Source organism: Scylla paramamosain, chromosome 22 (genome assembly GCF_035594125.1).
Source record: "Scylla paramamosain isolate STU-SP2022 chromosome 22, ASM3559412v1, whole genome shotgun sequence".
Taxonomy (NCBI): Eukaryota; Metazoa; Arthropoda; class Malacostraca; order Decapoda; family Portunidae; genus Scylla; species Scylla paramamosain.
Genome location: NC_087172.1, coordinates 21793174 through 21810216, shown reverse-complemented (window position 1 = coordinate 21810216; position 17043 = coordinate 21793174). Strand labels below are relative to the sequence as shown.

General features: G+C 48.6%; 1 protein-coding gene across 2 annotated transcripts; it reads left to right on the top strand.

Annotated features, from left to right (window-relative positions):
- LOC135111793 (uncharacterized) lies at positions 1-7072 on the top strand. Of its 2 annotated transcripts, XM_064025507.1 has the most exons (10): positions 1-75; positions 1351-1670; positions 2058-2223; positions 2855-3036; positions 3416-3606; positions 4196-4283; positions 4785-4959; positions 5074-5261; positions 5938-6244; positions 6532-7072. In XM_064025507.1, the coding sequence occupies exons 4-7, from the start codon at positions 2944-2946 to the stop codon at positions 4911-4913; spliced, it is 501 nt and encodes a 166-aa protein (XP_063881577.1). In that variant the 5' UTR covers positions 1-75; positions 1351-1670; positions 2058-2223; positions 2855-2943; the 3' UTR covers positions 4914-4959; positions 5074-5261; positions 5938-6244; positions 6532-7072. The 2 variants fall into 2 exon arrangements, with proteins under 2 accessions (XP_063881577.1, XP_063881578.1); XM_064025508.1 differs by lacking the exon at positions 1-75 and having other exon boundaries at positions 658-1670.
- The last annotated feature ends 9971 nt before the right edge of the window (positions 7073-17043 follow it).

Here is a 17043-nt window from a genome sequence, read left to right as displayed (position 1 = left end):
CTCTATCACCAACGTGCGGGACAAGAGAAAGGCCTTGCTTTAACTCACCCGGATTTCTTCTCCCGAACTCTGGAGGTTATATAGTTCACCTCCAGTGGCCTTCACACAGTGGTATTCAGAGAAATGCAGCCACTCTTATTCATGACTTAGCCACCGTAGAGCCCTATCCTCTTGATTTCTCCCCGCTGCTTCACTCACTTCACTGGAATCAAAATACTCTCCCAGCCTTGTAGTACACTACCGATTATTGACTACCGGCTTTCCTCAGTCCTGAGCTTGCAAGCCATGTCGTGATGTAGATGTATTGCTTACCTTAGTGACGGTAAAGAATAACTTAAGGGCGCTTCTCAATATCGGCCTTCAGTATGTCATAACTATTTTTAAATAGGTGAATTTTACTAATGGCGGCTCCTTTTTAATTCTATTGCCGGGGTTTTAGGATAGGGGAAACCAAAATAGTCCAAAGTTGGGAAACTCAAAAGTTTAGAATATCACCGTTTTTGGGGAAAATCCCTAATCAATAGTCAACAAGTAGGGAATACCCGCCCCCACTACGCAGTCCTAACCGATAAAGTGTTTTTCTCCTCTATTCCCAACAAGGTTAGGGACCTAGTGGGAAAGTGGAATTTTAGGGTGGGAAAGCTAAATTATGCCAAATTTGGTCATTCACGGAAAATCTAAGGATGAAATGCCATATTTTGAAAACGGAAAATTTCTAGTCTAACCTAACTTTACCTAACCTTACCTTACCTGGAGGGAGGGTGGCTTTGACCCCCTGGTCTCCCTCCCCCCCGTAAAGGACTCTACCTAACCTAACTGGTGGGGCTTCACCCCACCTGGACCTACCTTAAGGACACTAACCTAACCCAATCTAACCTATTTATGGGGCTTCACCCTCTCCCGCTGAACCACCCCTTAAGGACACTAACCTAACTAAACAGTCTGGTCAGTGTTTACGAGTATGTATATAGAAGACCTCACAGTTCTAGTATGTCTCAGGATTGGTCATACTTCTCTGAATAGACACATTGAATAATTCTGAAGTAATAGTAGAGTCTTCATCTGAGGTTAATTTCAGTTAGGGTTAGGTTTAGGTCATTAAATTCACTGTTAATTTATTTATTATGTTGATCACAATTTGAAAAGGCATCATGCTTTGCACAGAAATTAACAGCCAATGCATGGAAATTAGTACCCTAAGGCTGCTTCCATAATATTCAACACATTTAGTGCATATGGCCATACACCTTTTTGTCCATGGTGTCCAGGCACTGAGGAGACTATACACCTCACAAGTGCTCTTCCAGTAGTCAATAATTAACTTGGGTGCCTCCTTCCATGCTCTTCCAGTTCTTGCAGGTGGCAGGCTTCCAAATGAAGATGATGACAAGATATTACAACATGGGAAGAAATATCTCCATGAGGCATCCTAGGCCTGTCATCAGAATGGTGTGCCATCCTTTTCATGACCATTAACAAAGAGGGAAACAAGACTAAAGGAAAGTAGAAGACAAAAGTGTACAGCAGGAAACACCAGGAATTATAGCAACAAAGGATCATCACCTGAATTGTCCTGGTGTGCCTCAACCTGTGTGTGTCTGCAGGGATGTGTGGTGCAGTGCAGGAGCTGAGGGATTACTGTGTGCACGTCACTGCAAGGAGTATTAATGGTTAGTGATGTTACATACTGTGCACAATGTTTCTTAAGTGAACAGTTGTCAAGTCACTATCCTTGCCCTTAGGTATGATTTCATATCCTTTATATCAGAACAGAATGTATGGTGAAGTTCATAGGAAGCCTTGTATTTATCATAATGACAGGTTCTTGACATTGATGAAATGAGAAAAATTAATATGACTACTTTTTTGTAAAAGAAACTCATTAATCTAATACAAATAACATGTGAGTATCTTCTCTTCATGGCTGTAATTCTTAAATATTTTGTTCTCTTATTGTTGTCCATGAAGAGGACAGAAGTGACTATTTGGATTCCCACAATAAAGCATCATAATAAAAAAACAATATTTCTTAACTAACTTGTTATTCACTTCCACAGAGCACACTCAGCTGAATGGTCTAACCCAGCGTGACCTGCAGGAGGTGTGTGCAGGGCTGAGTGTTGACCTGCCTCTGCCCATTGCCCTTAGCCTGCCCCTGGATAACCTTTACTGGCAGAGGAGAACCCAGGCACACTTCCCCCCCACCTCATGTTTCCCTACAGAGTAAGTCAAGTAGTGGAAACCTTCTCGTGGGAAGACTGGTGGGATGTGATGTTTGATATGAGTATACAGTATGTGATATAATTTGAAAGTGTAGTAAGTAAGGGGTGTTGTAGTGATGAGGACAGGTAAAAAAAAATAAGGGGAGGAAGAGAACTACCTGAAGCTTAAGTAAGGAGTGTTGTAGTGGCTTGGACAGGTGAAAAAAATAATGGAAGGAGAAACTACTTGAGAGAGGTGAAGAAACAGGCCTAATTTGACTGAAAGTGCTGGTAAAGAATGTTGTATATTCCCTCAAACCAATGTATCCCACTTGCCTCACCTCAAACCAGGGCACAACCAGAACATAGTACATGGAATTACCGAGCAATTGACTTGGAAGCTCAGATTAATCTTCAGGAGAAAGGTGCTGTGTAAGGAAATGAACCCGGGACCTGAGTATGAAAACCCAGCATGTTACCAAAGGAGCAATGGGTGTACCTATGTTCAGGTGGGGCTGTGGGGCTGCTGTGCTTGAGTCATTACAGCTGAAGTAGTTTTAGATAGAAAGAATGAGGGAAGTGGAAGTTATAAGTCAGGAAGAGGAGAAATATTGAGGAGAGACCAAGAAAAGGATGGATGTGTTTTGTTGCAGGTCGCTTAAATCTGAGAAAAGGAGGAAGAGGTGGAGGTGAGAGGGCACATACTCCAGCAGGCAAGGGAGGAGGGAGTGGAGGTACCAAAATGAGTTCTGCATCCATCCCTCGTTCTGGCAGTAGTAGCAGTGCTGCTGCTGCCTCTACACATGTTCTCTCCCGCCCTCTGCCCCCAACCACAGTGAGTAATGTTACTGGTGTTGTGACTGCATGCCACACACTGAGGTGTTTACCACACATTAATGTACCATAGTCATAAGAACACAAGTTGTAAGAAGCTAGTAGACTTACATGTGATAGTTTCTGCATAACACCTACACATCCATGTTCATCCACCATCCTTATCCATAAATTCACCCTGTGTAGCTTTAAACTTCCTCATGAGTCTACTAACAGCTTGATAATGGAGTCTATTTTAGTCATATAACAAGAACCAATTTCCTATTTCACGAATCTGACTTTACCAAGCTTGAATCCATTACCTCATTTCTGTTCTCTAATGAATGTAAACATAAAAACCTTAACCTCTGCACCTGTCACTCAGTCATAACATCTGGCAGGTGGTGGGCAGGCGAGATGCAGGTGGCAGGCAGTGGCAACAGGTGTATGTAGAGCGTTACCTTTCCTGTGTGATCTGTGCCACCCAGGACACAAAGGCTGGCTGGAGGCAACTGTCGGCCCTCCTGCAGGTGTGTGGGAGGGATGTGCACACCTTGCACCTGCCCTCCTTAGCATCCCCATCCCCCTCCAGGTACACATTCTGGGAGAAGCTTGATTATTAGACATGCCAGGGAGTGTCATGACAAAGGGAAGACCACTGACCATTACCTGAACTGGTCCTGGTGTGCCTCAGCCTGTGTGTGCTACTACTGATCATTCTTTTGCTCACTTTATAGGCAATAAATCACCTTTGTTGTTTTCTGGTAAATTATTGCCAGACATAGATGATGATGTATATAAAGATTCATAATAGAGTACTGGTAGTAATGATGATGATGTAGTGGCTGGACAGTTGAGGCAGGCCACATTCCACCCTGGTCTAATTGGCAACATATCAGACCAGCAGTGAGGGTCTGTCAGGGCTTCAGTTTCTAACAGCATCCTCTCATGACTAATTTATCACATTTTTAGATCAGTGGTTCAATGTTTTCATGATGGCCTAATGGTGGAAGGGAGGAGCATAACAAAAATAATAATATCAATAATAATAACAATACTAGTAATAATGATAACCATAATAATACCTAAATTTACTCATTCAACTACAGTATAAGCATGTTATAAATATGAAGCAAACCATCATGAATTAATCAGTTTCCTTCACCATCAACACCCACCAGAGGGAATGGGGAAGTAGTGGAGGTGGAGCCAGGCAGCCTGAGTCACCTGGATCTGTTTGAGATCATCTCAGCCTTGCCAAACCTGCAGGTGAGATGCCTCCTTAACCCACCTTACCTCACCTTCCTTCATGCAGATATATGCCTTTCCCTCTCCTTGCTCCATGTACTTAATGACAAACACATCTCCCTTCCATCTTATCTCATTCCTCGTCGAAGCATGTTATCCAGCATTCTCCCACCTGCCCCTCTCTCCTCCCTAAGCCTATCACACTATTTTTCCCTCTTTCCTTTCTCTCACTTCTTCACTCTACCTTTACCTGCTCCCTGACCTTAACATACAATTTCTTCTTCCCTTCTGGTCTTTCTAATATTATAGTTAATGTAGAATAGTATATGTAGTTAATCAAACAGGCTAGTTGGTGCTAAAAAACCTGTCACTGATATCCTCTTGTATCCTTCACAAACATCCCCTTCCCTCCCTCCCTCCCTCCCTCCCTCCCACCCAAATAATAACATGTAGTCTTTCCTTCTACGCTTTCTTCCTCCTCCCCTTCACTAACAATCCTCATCCCTCATGCCCAACCTTCAGGAGTTGAGTATAAGATATCAGAGCACACAGGAGGGGACAGAGCTGGTGTGGGGTGCTGTGGGGGCATCTGTTCTGGACCTGGCAGCCCTCACCCCAGCCCTCACCCCCACCGTCACCCACCTCAAATAAGCATAGGAGCTGGGATGATGGGCTGATAATTAGCTGGTACTACAAGGTAAAGATGAGGATATGTATGTTTGTGTGCGTCTGTGTGTGAAAAGATTTTTAATAAGTTTTGTTGTGCCTTGAGAAAGAGAGAGAGAGAAAATCTCCTGTCTTACTCCTATAGGATCTATGAGAGCTGTATAGATGATACAAGAGCTGAGCGACTTCTGGCAGGCCTTAGAGGTCATCCTAACTTGACCTGCCTTGACCTGCGTCACAACCTGCGGACCTGTGCCTCAGCGCCTCACCTTGTTGATCTCCTGAACTCTTGCCCATCCTTACGAAGCCTAAACCTGCACCACAACAATATAGGTGTGTGTGTGTGTGTGTGTGTGTGTGTGTGTGTGTGTGTGTGTGTGTGTGTGTGTGTGTGTGTGTGTGTGTGTGTGTGTGTGTGTGTGTGTGTGTGTGTGTGTGTGTGTGTGTGTGTGTGTGATTCACCTGTGGTCATCTGCTGGTCACCCAACCAGCCGTTACCCTACGGAAAGAGCTCAGAGCTCATAATGACCGATCTTTGGGTAGGACTGAGACCACTTAGACACCACACACCAAGACAGCGAGGTCACAACCCCTCGGGTTACATCCCGTACCTACTTGTTGCTGGGTGAACAGGGGCTACACATTAAGAGGCTCGCCCATTTGCCTTGCTACTCCTGGGACTTGAACCCAGGCCTTCTTGGTTGCGAGCAGAGCATGCTAACCACTACACTATGTGGTATGTCTACACTACGCAGTGTGTGTGTGTGTGTGTGTGTGTGTGTGTGTGTGTGTGTGTGTGTGTGTGTGTGTGTGTGTGTGTGTGTGTGTGTGTGCATAGAAACACATGATCCTTCTGAGTGTCCCATTTATCAAGTTTTGCACTCATGTATGTACATACATATCAATACAAAATACAATTACATAATCACACACAACAAAGTATGTATTGCCCATTCACTGCCTATTTACCCAACACCACTTTGCCTCCTTAATTTTATCACTATTTCAGGCAGCACTGGTGGCTCAACTTTGGGAGAAGCCCTAGCCAGGAGACCCCTTCTACCCTTAGAAGCCCTTATGATGGACCTGAATCCTTTAGGGTCCAAGGGGGGGCTGCCCTACTTCAGGGAGCAGCAGCCAGCAGCAGCAACAATGATGAGGAGGTGATGGAGGGTAAAGGAGAGAAAGGGAGGAGAGGCCTGCGTGTGTTGTCTCTGGCAGGGTGCGGCTTGGGGGATGAGTGTTGGGATCCCTTAGTGGCAGCCCTCACCTCCTCCCTCAGATATGTGTGTCTGGCTGCTAATTCCTTCACACAGGTCAGTCAGTGATGATATTTTGTCTTGGCACATTACAACCACGCATGTCTTGATATGTCTTCGAGAGTGTGATTTAGTTTATTTTTAATGCCAGAGGTATTACTCTTGGTGCTTAGGACAACAGATTTTGTTTTTCCCTTATTGTTTCTTATCCTTTATTTAGTCTGCTATTCATGTTCATAAAATCTATGGATGTTTTTCTCATTGTATTCTATAGATCATATATATATATTCATAACAGACAATGGCAAAATCTCACCTAGCATTCTTTACTTCCCCATGTATAGGAACCACCCAAAGAAATCCTCTCCATTGTGGAAAGAAAAAGAAGAGGAAGAAAAGAAAACCACAAAAAGGAGACAAGGAAAAAGAAGCAGAGAGAGAAGAACCACCTCGCCTCCTCTTGACCAATCTTGAGGGCAGCACCTATCTGCTGGGGAGTGTGATGGGAGGCCACAGCCTGGCCCTTCCCCTCCTGCACCTTCGGGAGGCCCTCCAGTCACCCCTCACCCCAGCAGCTGCACGGGAGGACCTGTCACACCACCTTCCCCTCCATGGTGTGTGGTTGAGGGAAAAAGACTTTTTCCTAGAGGAGGAGTTGAGAGGGATGTGTCTGTTCAGCAAGGAGGCCAGGCAGGTAATGAAGGAATGAAAGGAAAAAGTGATGTGTGGTGCAGGGGAGGCACACACACCAATGTTGGTCATATATTTTATGAAAAAACCTACCCTTTCTTGGCCTTATGTTACCTCTCTCTCTCTCTCTCTCTCTCTCTCTCTCTCTCTCTCTCTCTCTCTCTCTCTCTCTCTCTCTCTCTCTCTCTCTCTCTCTCTCTCTCTCTCTCTCTCTCTCTCTCTCTCTCTCTCTCTCTCTCTCTCTCTCTCTCTCTCTCTCTCTCTCTCTCTCTTTTTTTTTTTTTATTTAAACAAAATTTACATCAGGCTTAAAACAACACGTTTTTTATGCTGTTATTTGAAAAGCCTATACTTAAATGTAAAGAAGAAAATATATACAAAAAGTGAACTCATCCTACTATATATATATAGACATGATTAACACAGCACTAGTGTGGGGGGTTGTGTTTTACGCCACCTGTGTGCAGCTACTTTCACTTGCTGGAGTGTCATTGTCTGTGTATCACTTGTGGCTACCGTAAACACATTCCACAGTCTGGAGGTTCTGGCTGTGTAAGAGCGCTGGTGCTGCCTCGAGTAAGATCGAGGCACTTGCACCAGCATGTCATTGGAGGTGGTGGTCCTGGACTCCCTCTGGACAGCTCGTGGTGGGAGCCTTATCGAGCTGAGATGAGGGACCTCCAGAACCCGGGCCTTGTGCTGGACCACCAGCGCCGACACGTCCCGCTGATGCTCCAGCAACGTGACTCCGGTCTGCTCCTCCTGCTGCTGCTGCTGCTGCTGCTGCTGTCCGTCCATCCCCACCAAGCGCAGGGCACGGCGTTGCACAGCATCCAGTCTCTGCAAGTGGGTGGGGCCACTCGACATCCAGGACAAGGCACTGTACTCCATACAAGGCCGTATCTGAGCCTTGTACAGTGTGAGGATGCCCCGGGAGTCGAGGTTTCCTGACATCCGACGCAGTGCAGAGACTCACTGGGAAACCTGGTGGGCAACAGCAGCAACATGGCGGTCAAAGCGCAGGCCACAGTCCACTGTCACTCCCAGCAACTTGACGTGTTCCTGGAGGGGAAGTGTCTGGCCTCCAAAAATCAGACAGCCTGAGACGGCTGGGGAGGCAGCTGGGGACCGTGAGATGACCATGGCCTGCGTCTTTTCTGGAGCGAAGCTGACTTGCCACGCCTCTCCCCACTCCATCACCAGCCTGAGCTGCCTATTTAGCTCTCTAACGGTTCGCTGACTGTCGGAGCGGCAGTAGGAGCGGGAGAGATTGCAGTCATCGGCGTATGCAAGCAGAGTCGGGATTTGCCGCAGGAGGTCATCGATGTATATGTTCCACAGGATCGGGCCCAACACTGAACCCTGTGGAACTGAGGCCTGTATAGGTAACGGCTGGGATGCCTGTCCATTGATGACTACCCGGAGGGTTCTCCCCTGGAGGTAGTCCTCAAGCAGTGCAAGGAGGTTGCCCTGGATACCCTTGGCGCAAAGCTTTTTTACAAGCCCCGCGTGCCAGACCCTATCAAAGGCCCCAGCAATGTCCAGGGCCACCACAAGAGTATCCAGACCTTCGTCCAGGGCATCCTGCCAGCCTTGGGAGAGGAGGGTGAGGAGGTCCGCTGTTGAGCGGGCCAGGCCGGAAGCCGAACTGTCTGTCTGAGAGGAGGCGGTGCTCACTCAGGTGATGACAGATGACACCTGCCACCACCTGCTCCAGCAACTTGCCCACCACGGAGAGCAGCGAGATGGGTCTGTAGTTGCTGGGCTCAGACTTTGAGTTCTTCTTGTGGGCTGGTACCACTTGCGCCTCCTTCCATATAGAGGGCCACCTGTGCTCCATCAGGCAGGCCCTGAAGACGCTGGTGAGAGGACCTGACAGCTCACTGGTGCAGCGTTTGAGGAGCCGCAGGCTGATGTCGTCCGGGCCGGTGGCTTTGTTCTCCTCTACTTCCCTCATCAGCCGCTCCACCTGTTCACGTGTCACCTGAACATCGGCGACGGTGTGGTCTGTTTCCTGAGGGAGGTGAGGTGGACGTCTACCCGGATCAGTGACTGACATCTTCTCTGCGAAAAAATCAGCGAGTAGAGAAGCCTTGTCCTCACTGCTGGTGGCTGTTGTCCCGTCCGGCCTTGTTAGTGGAGGAACAGTGTCGCTGCGGCCTGTTCCTTGCTGCTCCTTGACAAGCCTCCACCAGGTCTTGTGGCCAACCCCTGAGCCACAGAGCTTTCGCCTCAGGTCCTCTCGCTGCTGCCGTTTCGCCCACCTGCAGGTAGCTGTCACCCGTCTACACGCCACACGGTGTTGAGCCCAGTTGTAGTGTGTTGGACGACGTTTGTACCTCACCCAGGCTTCGTGTTTAGCCTCAGCGGCCGCTCGGCATCGGTAACCAAACCAAGCAGGGTCATTAGGCCTAACGAGGTACCTTCTGCTGGGGACGTGTTGCTGCTGGAGGGCAAGGAGCTTGGTGGTGAGGGCACGGGCCTTTTCCTCCGCGTTGCCTATCAGTAGGGCGTCCCAGTCCAAGCGAACAATGTCGTGTCTCAGGGATGCCCAGTCAGCCTGCTCCCACAGCCAGGTAGTGCGCGGGGCAGCGGCCTCCCTCGCTATATCCAGCTTGACTCGTGCCAGCACAGCATGGTGGTCGGAGGTGCCCACCGTCCCCAGTTGATGGCAGACGATGCTGGAGTCAGGGAGATCTGTTAGCACAGGGTCCAGCGACCCTCCCCTCTCATGTGTAGGGAAGGACACGTGGTTCGTCAGACCCTGCACCATCAGGAGGCTGTTAAAGGCATCCTGCTCCAGGTGGAAGTTTAGATCCCCCAGAATCATGACGTGGGAACACTTGTGCCGCTGTAGCATAGTGTCCAATTCCTCCGTCAGAAAATCCAGTGCTGAACGTCCTTGCCTTGGGGGACGGTACATGACACACAGGAAGAGTCCTGTGCTGTCATTTATTACCACTCTGAAGAACAGCGCCTCCATTCCTTCAGGCAGCACCACGTCAATTTTTTGAGTTTGGAGGCAGTGTTTGAAGCAGGCAGCCACGCCTCCGCCCACTCTATGCTCACGGTCCTTCCTCACCCACTTTGTGTAGCCCGGGATGTTGCCAAACGTCGGCTCCACCTCACCACTGAGCCACGTTTCCGTGACGGCAACAATGGCCGCGTTGTGTCGGAGGACAAAGTTGTGGGTGAGGTCACCAAGGTTGGTGCGAAGACCCCTCACGTTGGCGGACACAACAGTCAGGTGTCGGCTGAGGTGGCCAGTCTTTTGTTTTTCCTTGGCGCTGGTTTGACTTAGGGCTACCTTGGCAGGGGGAGGCGTGTTACTGCCTTCCCTGCCACATGAGTGGGCTCCAGTCGTGGTGTTGCCTGGGTTGTGGTTGCCATGATGGTGGGTAGGGGTGGAGAGGGGAGTCTCGAAAGGGCAGCTGAGGTTGAGGATTTAACTCTTTTCTCCATCCTTCTGTCAGGACCCTTCTGAGAATCGTTTCCTGCCTTATATCAGCAGTGCGGCTGTAACACCTCGGATGTGTGTCCGAGGCGGGAGCAGTAGTCGCAGCGTGGTCTGTCTCCACCTCTGACGTCCCTTTGGGATCTAAGATGATGTGGGTGGGGCTGGGGTGCGGGAGGGTTGGGTCGCGCACCTGGTGTGGCGGAGTGAGGTCCTAATCGCTGCTGACCTCGTTTCTTCCTCCTCTTGTTGCTGCTGCTCCTATTGTTGTTGTTGTTTCTGCCATTGCTGATACTGTTCCTGTTGTTACTGTCGTTGCTGCTGCTGCTCCTCCTCCTGTTGTTGATGTTGGTTGTGGTGGTAGTGGTGTTGGTGGCGGCAGCGGCGGAGTCAGTGTCGGAGTCGGCAGGTGTTGATGCTGCTGCGGCGACTGTGGTGGCGGTGGAAGTGGCAGCAGCGGTAGCTGTATTTGTGGTGGGGTCTTCTTCTACTTCTACTGCCTCGTGTCTAAGAGGTCTGGGCTTCCCTGATCTCCACCACTGCCTCCAGCGGTCCGAGGAAGCACACGCGTTTTCCCAAGTTCTGGCGATTGAGAGAGGGGTGGCTGTTGTCGCCACGGAGCAGGTGGCGGTCTTTTCCTCATTCTCCCTCGCATCAGTAAGAGCGTCTATGAGCCCTAATAGGTCTATCAATTGTGCCTTTTTGTTAATTATCCAGTCTCTCTGTAGACGGAGAGACTGAATCACATTTTTATCTTTCATTACCTGTTTTTGTAGCTGGATAACAGTGGTGACGAGCTCGTCTTTCTCCAGCTGCGACAGGTGTTGCCTCGCGTCATCATCCACTCCATCGTGTAGAGGTGTGGATGGAAGGTCCACTTCAGGGTTTTCACTAATGTAGACCACTTCATCCGCTAAACTGGCTTCATGACGTAGCTGCAGTGTGTCCTTACAAGTGTAGGTCTCTCTGTCACCTAGGCAAGCTGTGTGGCACACGTTAGGACATTCGTTACTGCCCTCACAACTCACGTAGGGGGCTGATTTGGTAGCCGCCCTACCACACACGGCACACCATCGCTGAGGACAATATCCCGGGAGATCACGCCTCTTGATGAGCCTGTGTTCCGCCATTTCAGGTAGAGATGGAGATTTGCGTTACTGAAGAACTGATCTGAATGCGCGGAGCACACTGAAAACACGTCCGTCCTCCACGGCGGTGACCTGACCTCTCTCTCTCTCTCTCTCTCTCTCTCTCTCTCTCTCTCTCTCTCTCTCTCTCTCTCTCTCTCTCTCTCTCTCTCTCTCTTTTTTTTTTTATTTATACAAATTTACATGATATGTGTTTACAGAGTTGCTGTACATATACTTTACATATTTCACACAACAGTTTAGGCTAAAGAAGTCATTGTTAATGCCTTCTATCTGAAAGCCTCTCTCTGTTTGTCTGTTGCAACCACACATTCACTGCAGTGTTGAACTGCTGCCTGGTCCAGCCCTCAACACTTGGCTGCACGGTAACAAACTCGTTCCACCAGCCAATGTATGTGTTCAGAAACTGTCTTTGATGGTGCCACGTTCTGCACCTGGGCTGGTGCAGCTCCCCAGGGGCACGTGTAACAGCTCTGGTGGTGACTTCGGCATGTCGGGCAGGCTGCCGGAGAGCCTGTAGGTGCGGCACCCGTTGCTGTTGCACCTTGAACATGACGGTGAGGCGCGCCACGCCTCGTCGGTGCTGGAGGGTGTGCAATGCAGGCTGAAGGCCGAGCTCACTGTTCCTGATGAGCCTCGCCGCTCGGTCCTGCACCTTGTCCAGGAGAGCTAGGTGCTTGTTTGCCGCGCCGCCCCAGGCCAGGCACGCGTACTCCAAGGAGGAGCGGACCCGTGCCTTGTAGAGTAACTCCAGTCCCTTGGCGTCAAGGAGGTAGGAGATTCTCCTCAGGGATGCCAGCTTCCCTGAGGCCTCTCTGGCAAGTCGCTCCACGTGGGTTCTGAAGGTCAACTTACGGTCGTAAGTGACCCCCAGCACCTCCACCTCATCCCGCGGCGTCAGTGTCTTCCCGTTGAAGGTGAGGCGCGGGGCTCTACTTGTCCTGTTGATAGTGAGCTGCTGGGTTTTGTGAGCGGCAAACTTTACTTGCCACTTCCTTCCCCAGGCTGCAACACGGCTCAGGGTGGCGTTGATGTCGTGGTTGGCTGCAGCTTCCTCCTCCAGTCCGTAGCTGTGGGATAGTGTTATGTCATCTGCAAACGCCTTCGCGGTAGGAACGAGGTGTATCAGATCATTGACATACACATTCCACAGCAAAGGGCCGAGGCAGCTCCCTTGAGGAACACCTGCCCTTATGGGCTGTGGATTTGATTCCCGCCCATTGATGATTACTTTGAGATGTCTGTCTCTCAAGTAATTCTCAAAGAGCTGGAGGAGAGCCCCGTCCCACGCTATAGCACGGAGCTTTGTGGTGAGGGCTGCGTGCCACACTTTGTCGAACGCCCCCTCGATGTCAAGAGCCACGACAGCCGTGGTCTTCCCTTGGTCCAGGGCCCCACTCCACTCCGTCGAGAGGAGCAGGTGCAGGTCTGCCGCCGACCTCCCCTGCCTGAACCCAAACTGTCTGTTGCTCTCTCTCTCTCTCTCTCTCTCTCTCTCTCTCTCTCTCTCTCTCTCTCTCTCTCTCTCTCTCTCTCTCTCTCTCTCTCTCTCTCTCTCTTTAAGCAGGTATATCGTTAAAGCAATACTTGGGAGTCCAAAAATACATAAAATTAATTTTATATTATTGTTGCACTTTGTTTTCAATTTCACTCCTAACATTGCTAGATCATCTAGATTTTTGGATATCTTAAATTTGACAACTATCTCTCTTACATCATATTTACACTAATTTTTATCAAATCTCATCTCAGGAATTATACATTTCCCCATATCTGACCATCTATCAACTTTCTTAAAAATTTATATCGCATCAGCAAACATGAATAAAATAAAATTGAATTCAGCGCCTGAACATAAGCAACTTTCCCTCCCTCCCAAAATAGGCTAAACGCTAGAGCCTAGAAGTCTCTCTGGCCAGGATGTTAATTATAATTCTAATACATTTCAAAATAAAATTAAGAAAATAGCACGGAGACAGGTTCACACAATACCCCAAGAAGCTAACTGTACAACATAAAGAGAGCGGTGAAGTGTTTCCTAGGAGTCAGGACATATACAGGTCCGGAGCTGTGCCTGGTGAAAGCCGGAATCTCACCCATGCAAGAGTAGTTACGAGGAAGAGACCCAATTTTATAGAATCCAAACTGTATCAAATGATGAAGACGAGCCTTTACACCTGGTATATGAAATGTGAAGGAGAGCGAATACCCCAGGCTATATATTCCTTTCACAGTCCCTGCAACGTGATTATAATATTGATCCACTACACGAAACCATTAGGACCACTTGGACAAAGCCTCTACTAAAGCTTTGAGGGACTGTGCCCTATTGTTGTGTGTGTGTGTGTGTGTGTGTGTGTGTGTGGCAAAAAAGACAGCTGCTGGTTGGATGGGTGATTACTCTTAGGTCATAGTTAAACGTCACATCGACGTCACGAAAGGATAAGTGGGAGGGATATTTATCATGACGACACCGGTGCCTGTATATTTTAGCTAAGTTTACTCTAAATTTATTCATATGATTGCCTTCATTATCCACATATAACACCAAAGCATATTTTTGCCAAATAGGTCGGTATCTCAAACACTCAATGCCAAATTAGCATCCTTGTCCGATGCTGTGTTAAAATTTTATTTGCGAAAAATTATACAACACGACACCTCAAACCTTTAGTAGTTGGTCCCTTAATTATTTTTTTATTATTTTATTTAGAAATTATTAATTCCAAAATTAATGGTTTAATATTTTCACCATAATTTTCCTATTTTATATTATGTGTTGTTAAATTAATACATGATATCTATGAGAAAAAAAAAATAATAATAGTAATAGGCTCGTGGTGCCGCTCCTCAGCTGTGGCAGACTGAGCTGTAAGCCGCCCGTGGTAAATTTGAAGGTAAATAGTCTGGGACAAGTACTCGTAGCATCGTCACGTAAACTGTCAGTATGCACACATGGCATGTGAGCACCCTTCCCGGTGTGTGGAGGCAGGTGTGAGGGTAACAGAAAGCAGACAGGTACCAGACTTTGAGATAAATGCTGTAGGTGACACTCGCCAGGTGACTTGTAGACGTGACCACACGTCGACTATTATAGGTAGTCGCAAGAGGTAAACTAACCGTGCCTTTCATAGGTTATATGCAGATATATATATATATATATATATATATATATATATATATATATATATATATATATATATATATATATATATATATATATATATATATATATATATATATATATATATATATATATATATATATATATATATAGATCTTTCTAAAATTTCTGATAGGGGCAGAGCAAACTTGGTATTGTTCAATGCCTCAAAAACTCAATTCCTCCATCTACGAGTATCAACTCGACACAACCTTCCAGACAACTATCCCTTCTTCTTCAAAGACACTCAACTGCCCCCCTCTTCTACACTGAACATCCTCAGTCTGTCCTTTACTTATAATCTGAACTGGAAACTTAACATCTCATCTCTAGCTAAAACAGCTTCTATGAAGTTAGGCATTCTGAGACGTCTCCGCCGGTTTTTCTCACCCCCCCCCAGCTGCTAACTCTGTACAAGGGCCTTATCCGTCCATGTATGGAATATGCTTCACATGTCGGGGGGGGTTCCACTCATACTGCTCTTCTAGACAGGATGGAATCAAAGGCTTTTCGTCTCATCAACTCCTCTCCTCTGACTGTCTTCAGCCTCTCTCTCACCGCCGCAGTGTTGCATATCTAGCTGTCTTCTACCGCTTTTTTCATGCTCTTCTGATCTTGCTAACTGCATGCCTCCCCTCCTCCCGCGGCCTCATTGCACAAGACTTTCTTCTTTCTCTCACCCCTATTCTGTCCACCTCTCTAACGCAAGAGTTAACCAGTATTCTCAATCATTCATCCCTTTCTCTGGTAAACTCTGGAACTCCCTGCCTGCTTCTGTATTTCCATCTTCCTATGACTTGAATTCCTTCAAGAGGGAGGTTTCAAGACACTTATTAATCAATTTTTGACCACTGCTCTGACCCTTTTATGGGACTGGCATTTCAGTGGGTATATTTTTTTATTGGATTTTTGTTGCCTTTGGCTAGTGTTTTTCCTACATAAAAAGAAAAAAAAAAAAGAAAAAGAAAAAAAAAAAAAAAAAAAAAAAATATATATATATATATATATATATATATATATATATATATATATATATATATATATATATATATATATATATATATATATATATATATATATATATATATATATATATATATATATATATATATGTGGTGCACCAGCGGTTGGCGGTGGAGCAGGGATAGGAGTTGGTGCACAAGCAGGCGGCAGAGGGACAGGACAGGAGGTGGTGAACCAGCGGGCGGCGGCGAGGCAGGACTGGAGGTGGTGTACCAGCGGCCAGCGCCGTGGCACTAAACGAGTTGGTGTATCATTTGGCGCCGGCGGGGCAAGAAAGATGGTGGTGCACCAGAGGTTCCGGCGGAACAGGACTTGAGGTGGTGCACCTGTGGGGGGCGGCTGGGTAGAACAGGTGATGAACCAGTAGGTGGCGGCGGGGTAGGACAGGTGGTGCACTTGCAGGCGGCAGACTTGGCGGGACAAGAGCTGGCGCGCCAGCGGGCGGAGGCGGGTATGACAGGTGGTGCACTGGCGGCTGACGGCAGACCAGGACAGGAGGTGATGCAGGAGCGGGCGGCATTGGGTCAGGCCAGGAGATAGTGCACAAGCGCGAGGTGATGTGACAGGACAAGATGTGGTGCAGCAGCAGGCGGCGGCGGAGCAGGACACGATGTGGTGCACATGCGGGTGGCGGCGGAGCAGGACAGGAGGTGCACCAGCGGACGGCGGCGGACAGGACATGAGTTGGCCCTCCATCAGGCGGCGGTGGGTCACGATAGGAGGTGGTACACCAGCGGGCGGCGGCGGGGCAGAACAGGAGGTGGTGCACCAGCGTCCGGCGGTGGGGCATGATAGGAGGTGCACCAGCGGGCTGTGGTGGGCCAGGACAGTAGGTGGTGCACCAGCTGCCAGCGGCGAGGCACTACAGGAGGTGGTGCACCAACGGCCGGCGGCGGGGAAGGACAGGAGTTAGTGCACCAGCGGGCGGCGGCGGGGCAGGACTGGAGGTGGTTCACAAGCGGGCAGCGGCGGGGCAGGAAGGAGGTGGTACATCAGCGGGCGGCGGCGGGGTAGGACAGGTGGTGCATCAGCGGGCGGCTGTGGGGCAGGACAGGTGGTGGTGCACCAGCGGGCGGCGGAGGTGCAGGACACGAGGTGGCGCAGCAGCGGGCGGCGCCAAAGCAGGACAGGAGATGGTACACCAGCGGCCGGCGCCGGGGCACTACAGGTGTAGCTTTGGGTTGTTTCAGTGGTATGGTTTATTATGTTCGTTTCAGTTCGAACCAGAATTCATGTACTGGTTACTAGACGAATAAACGGGATTAGGCTTCCTGACGGTTGTAGAGGTAGTGCGCCTCTCCTTACCCTCTCGGCCTTGCGACTAGACACTATATTTTGGAGCAGTGAGTAGGATTCTCACCTACAATGAAGGCCACCG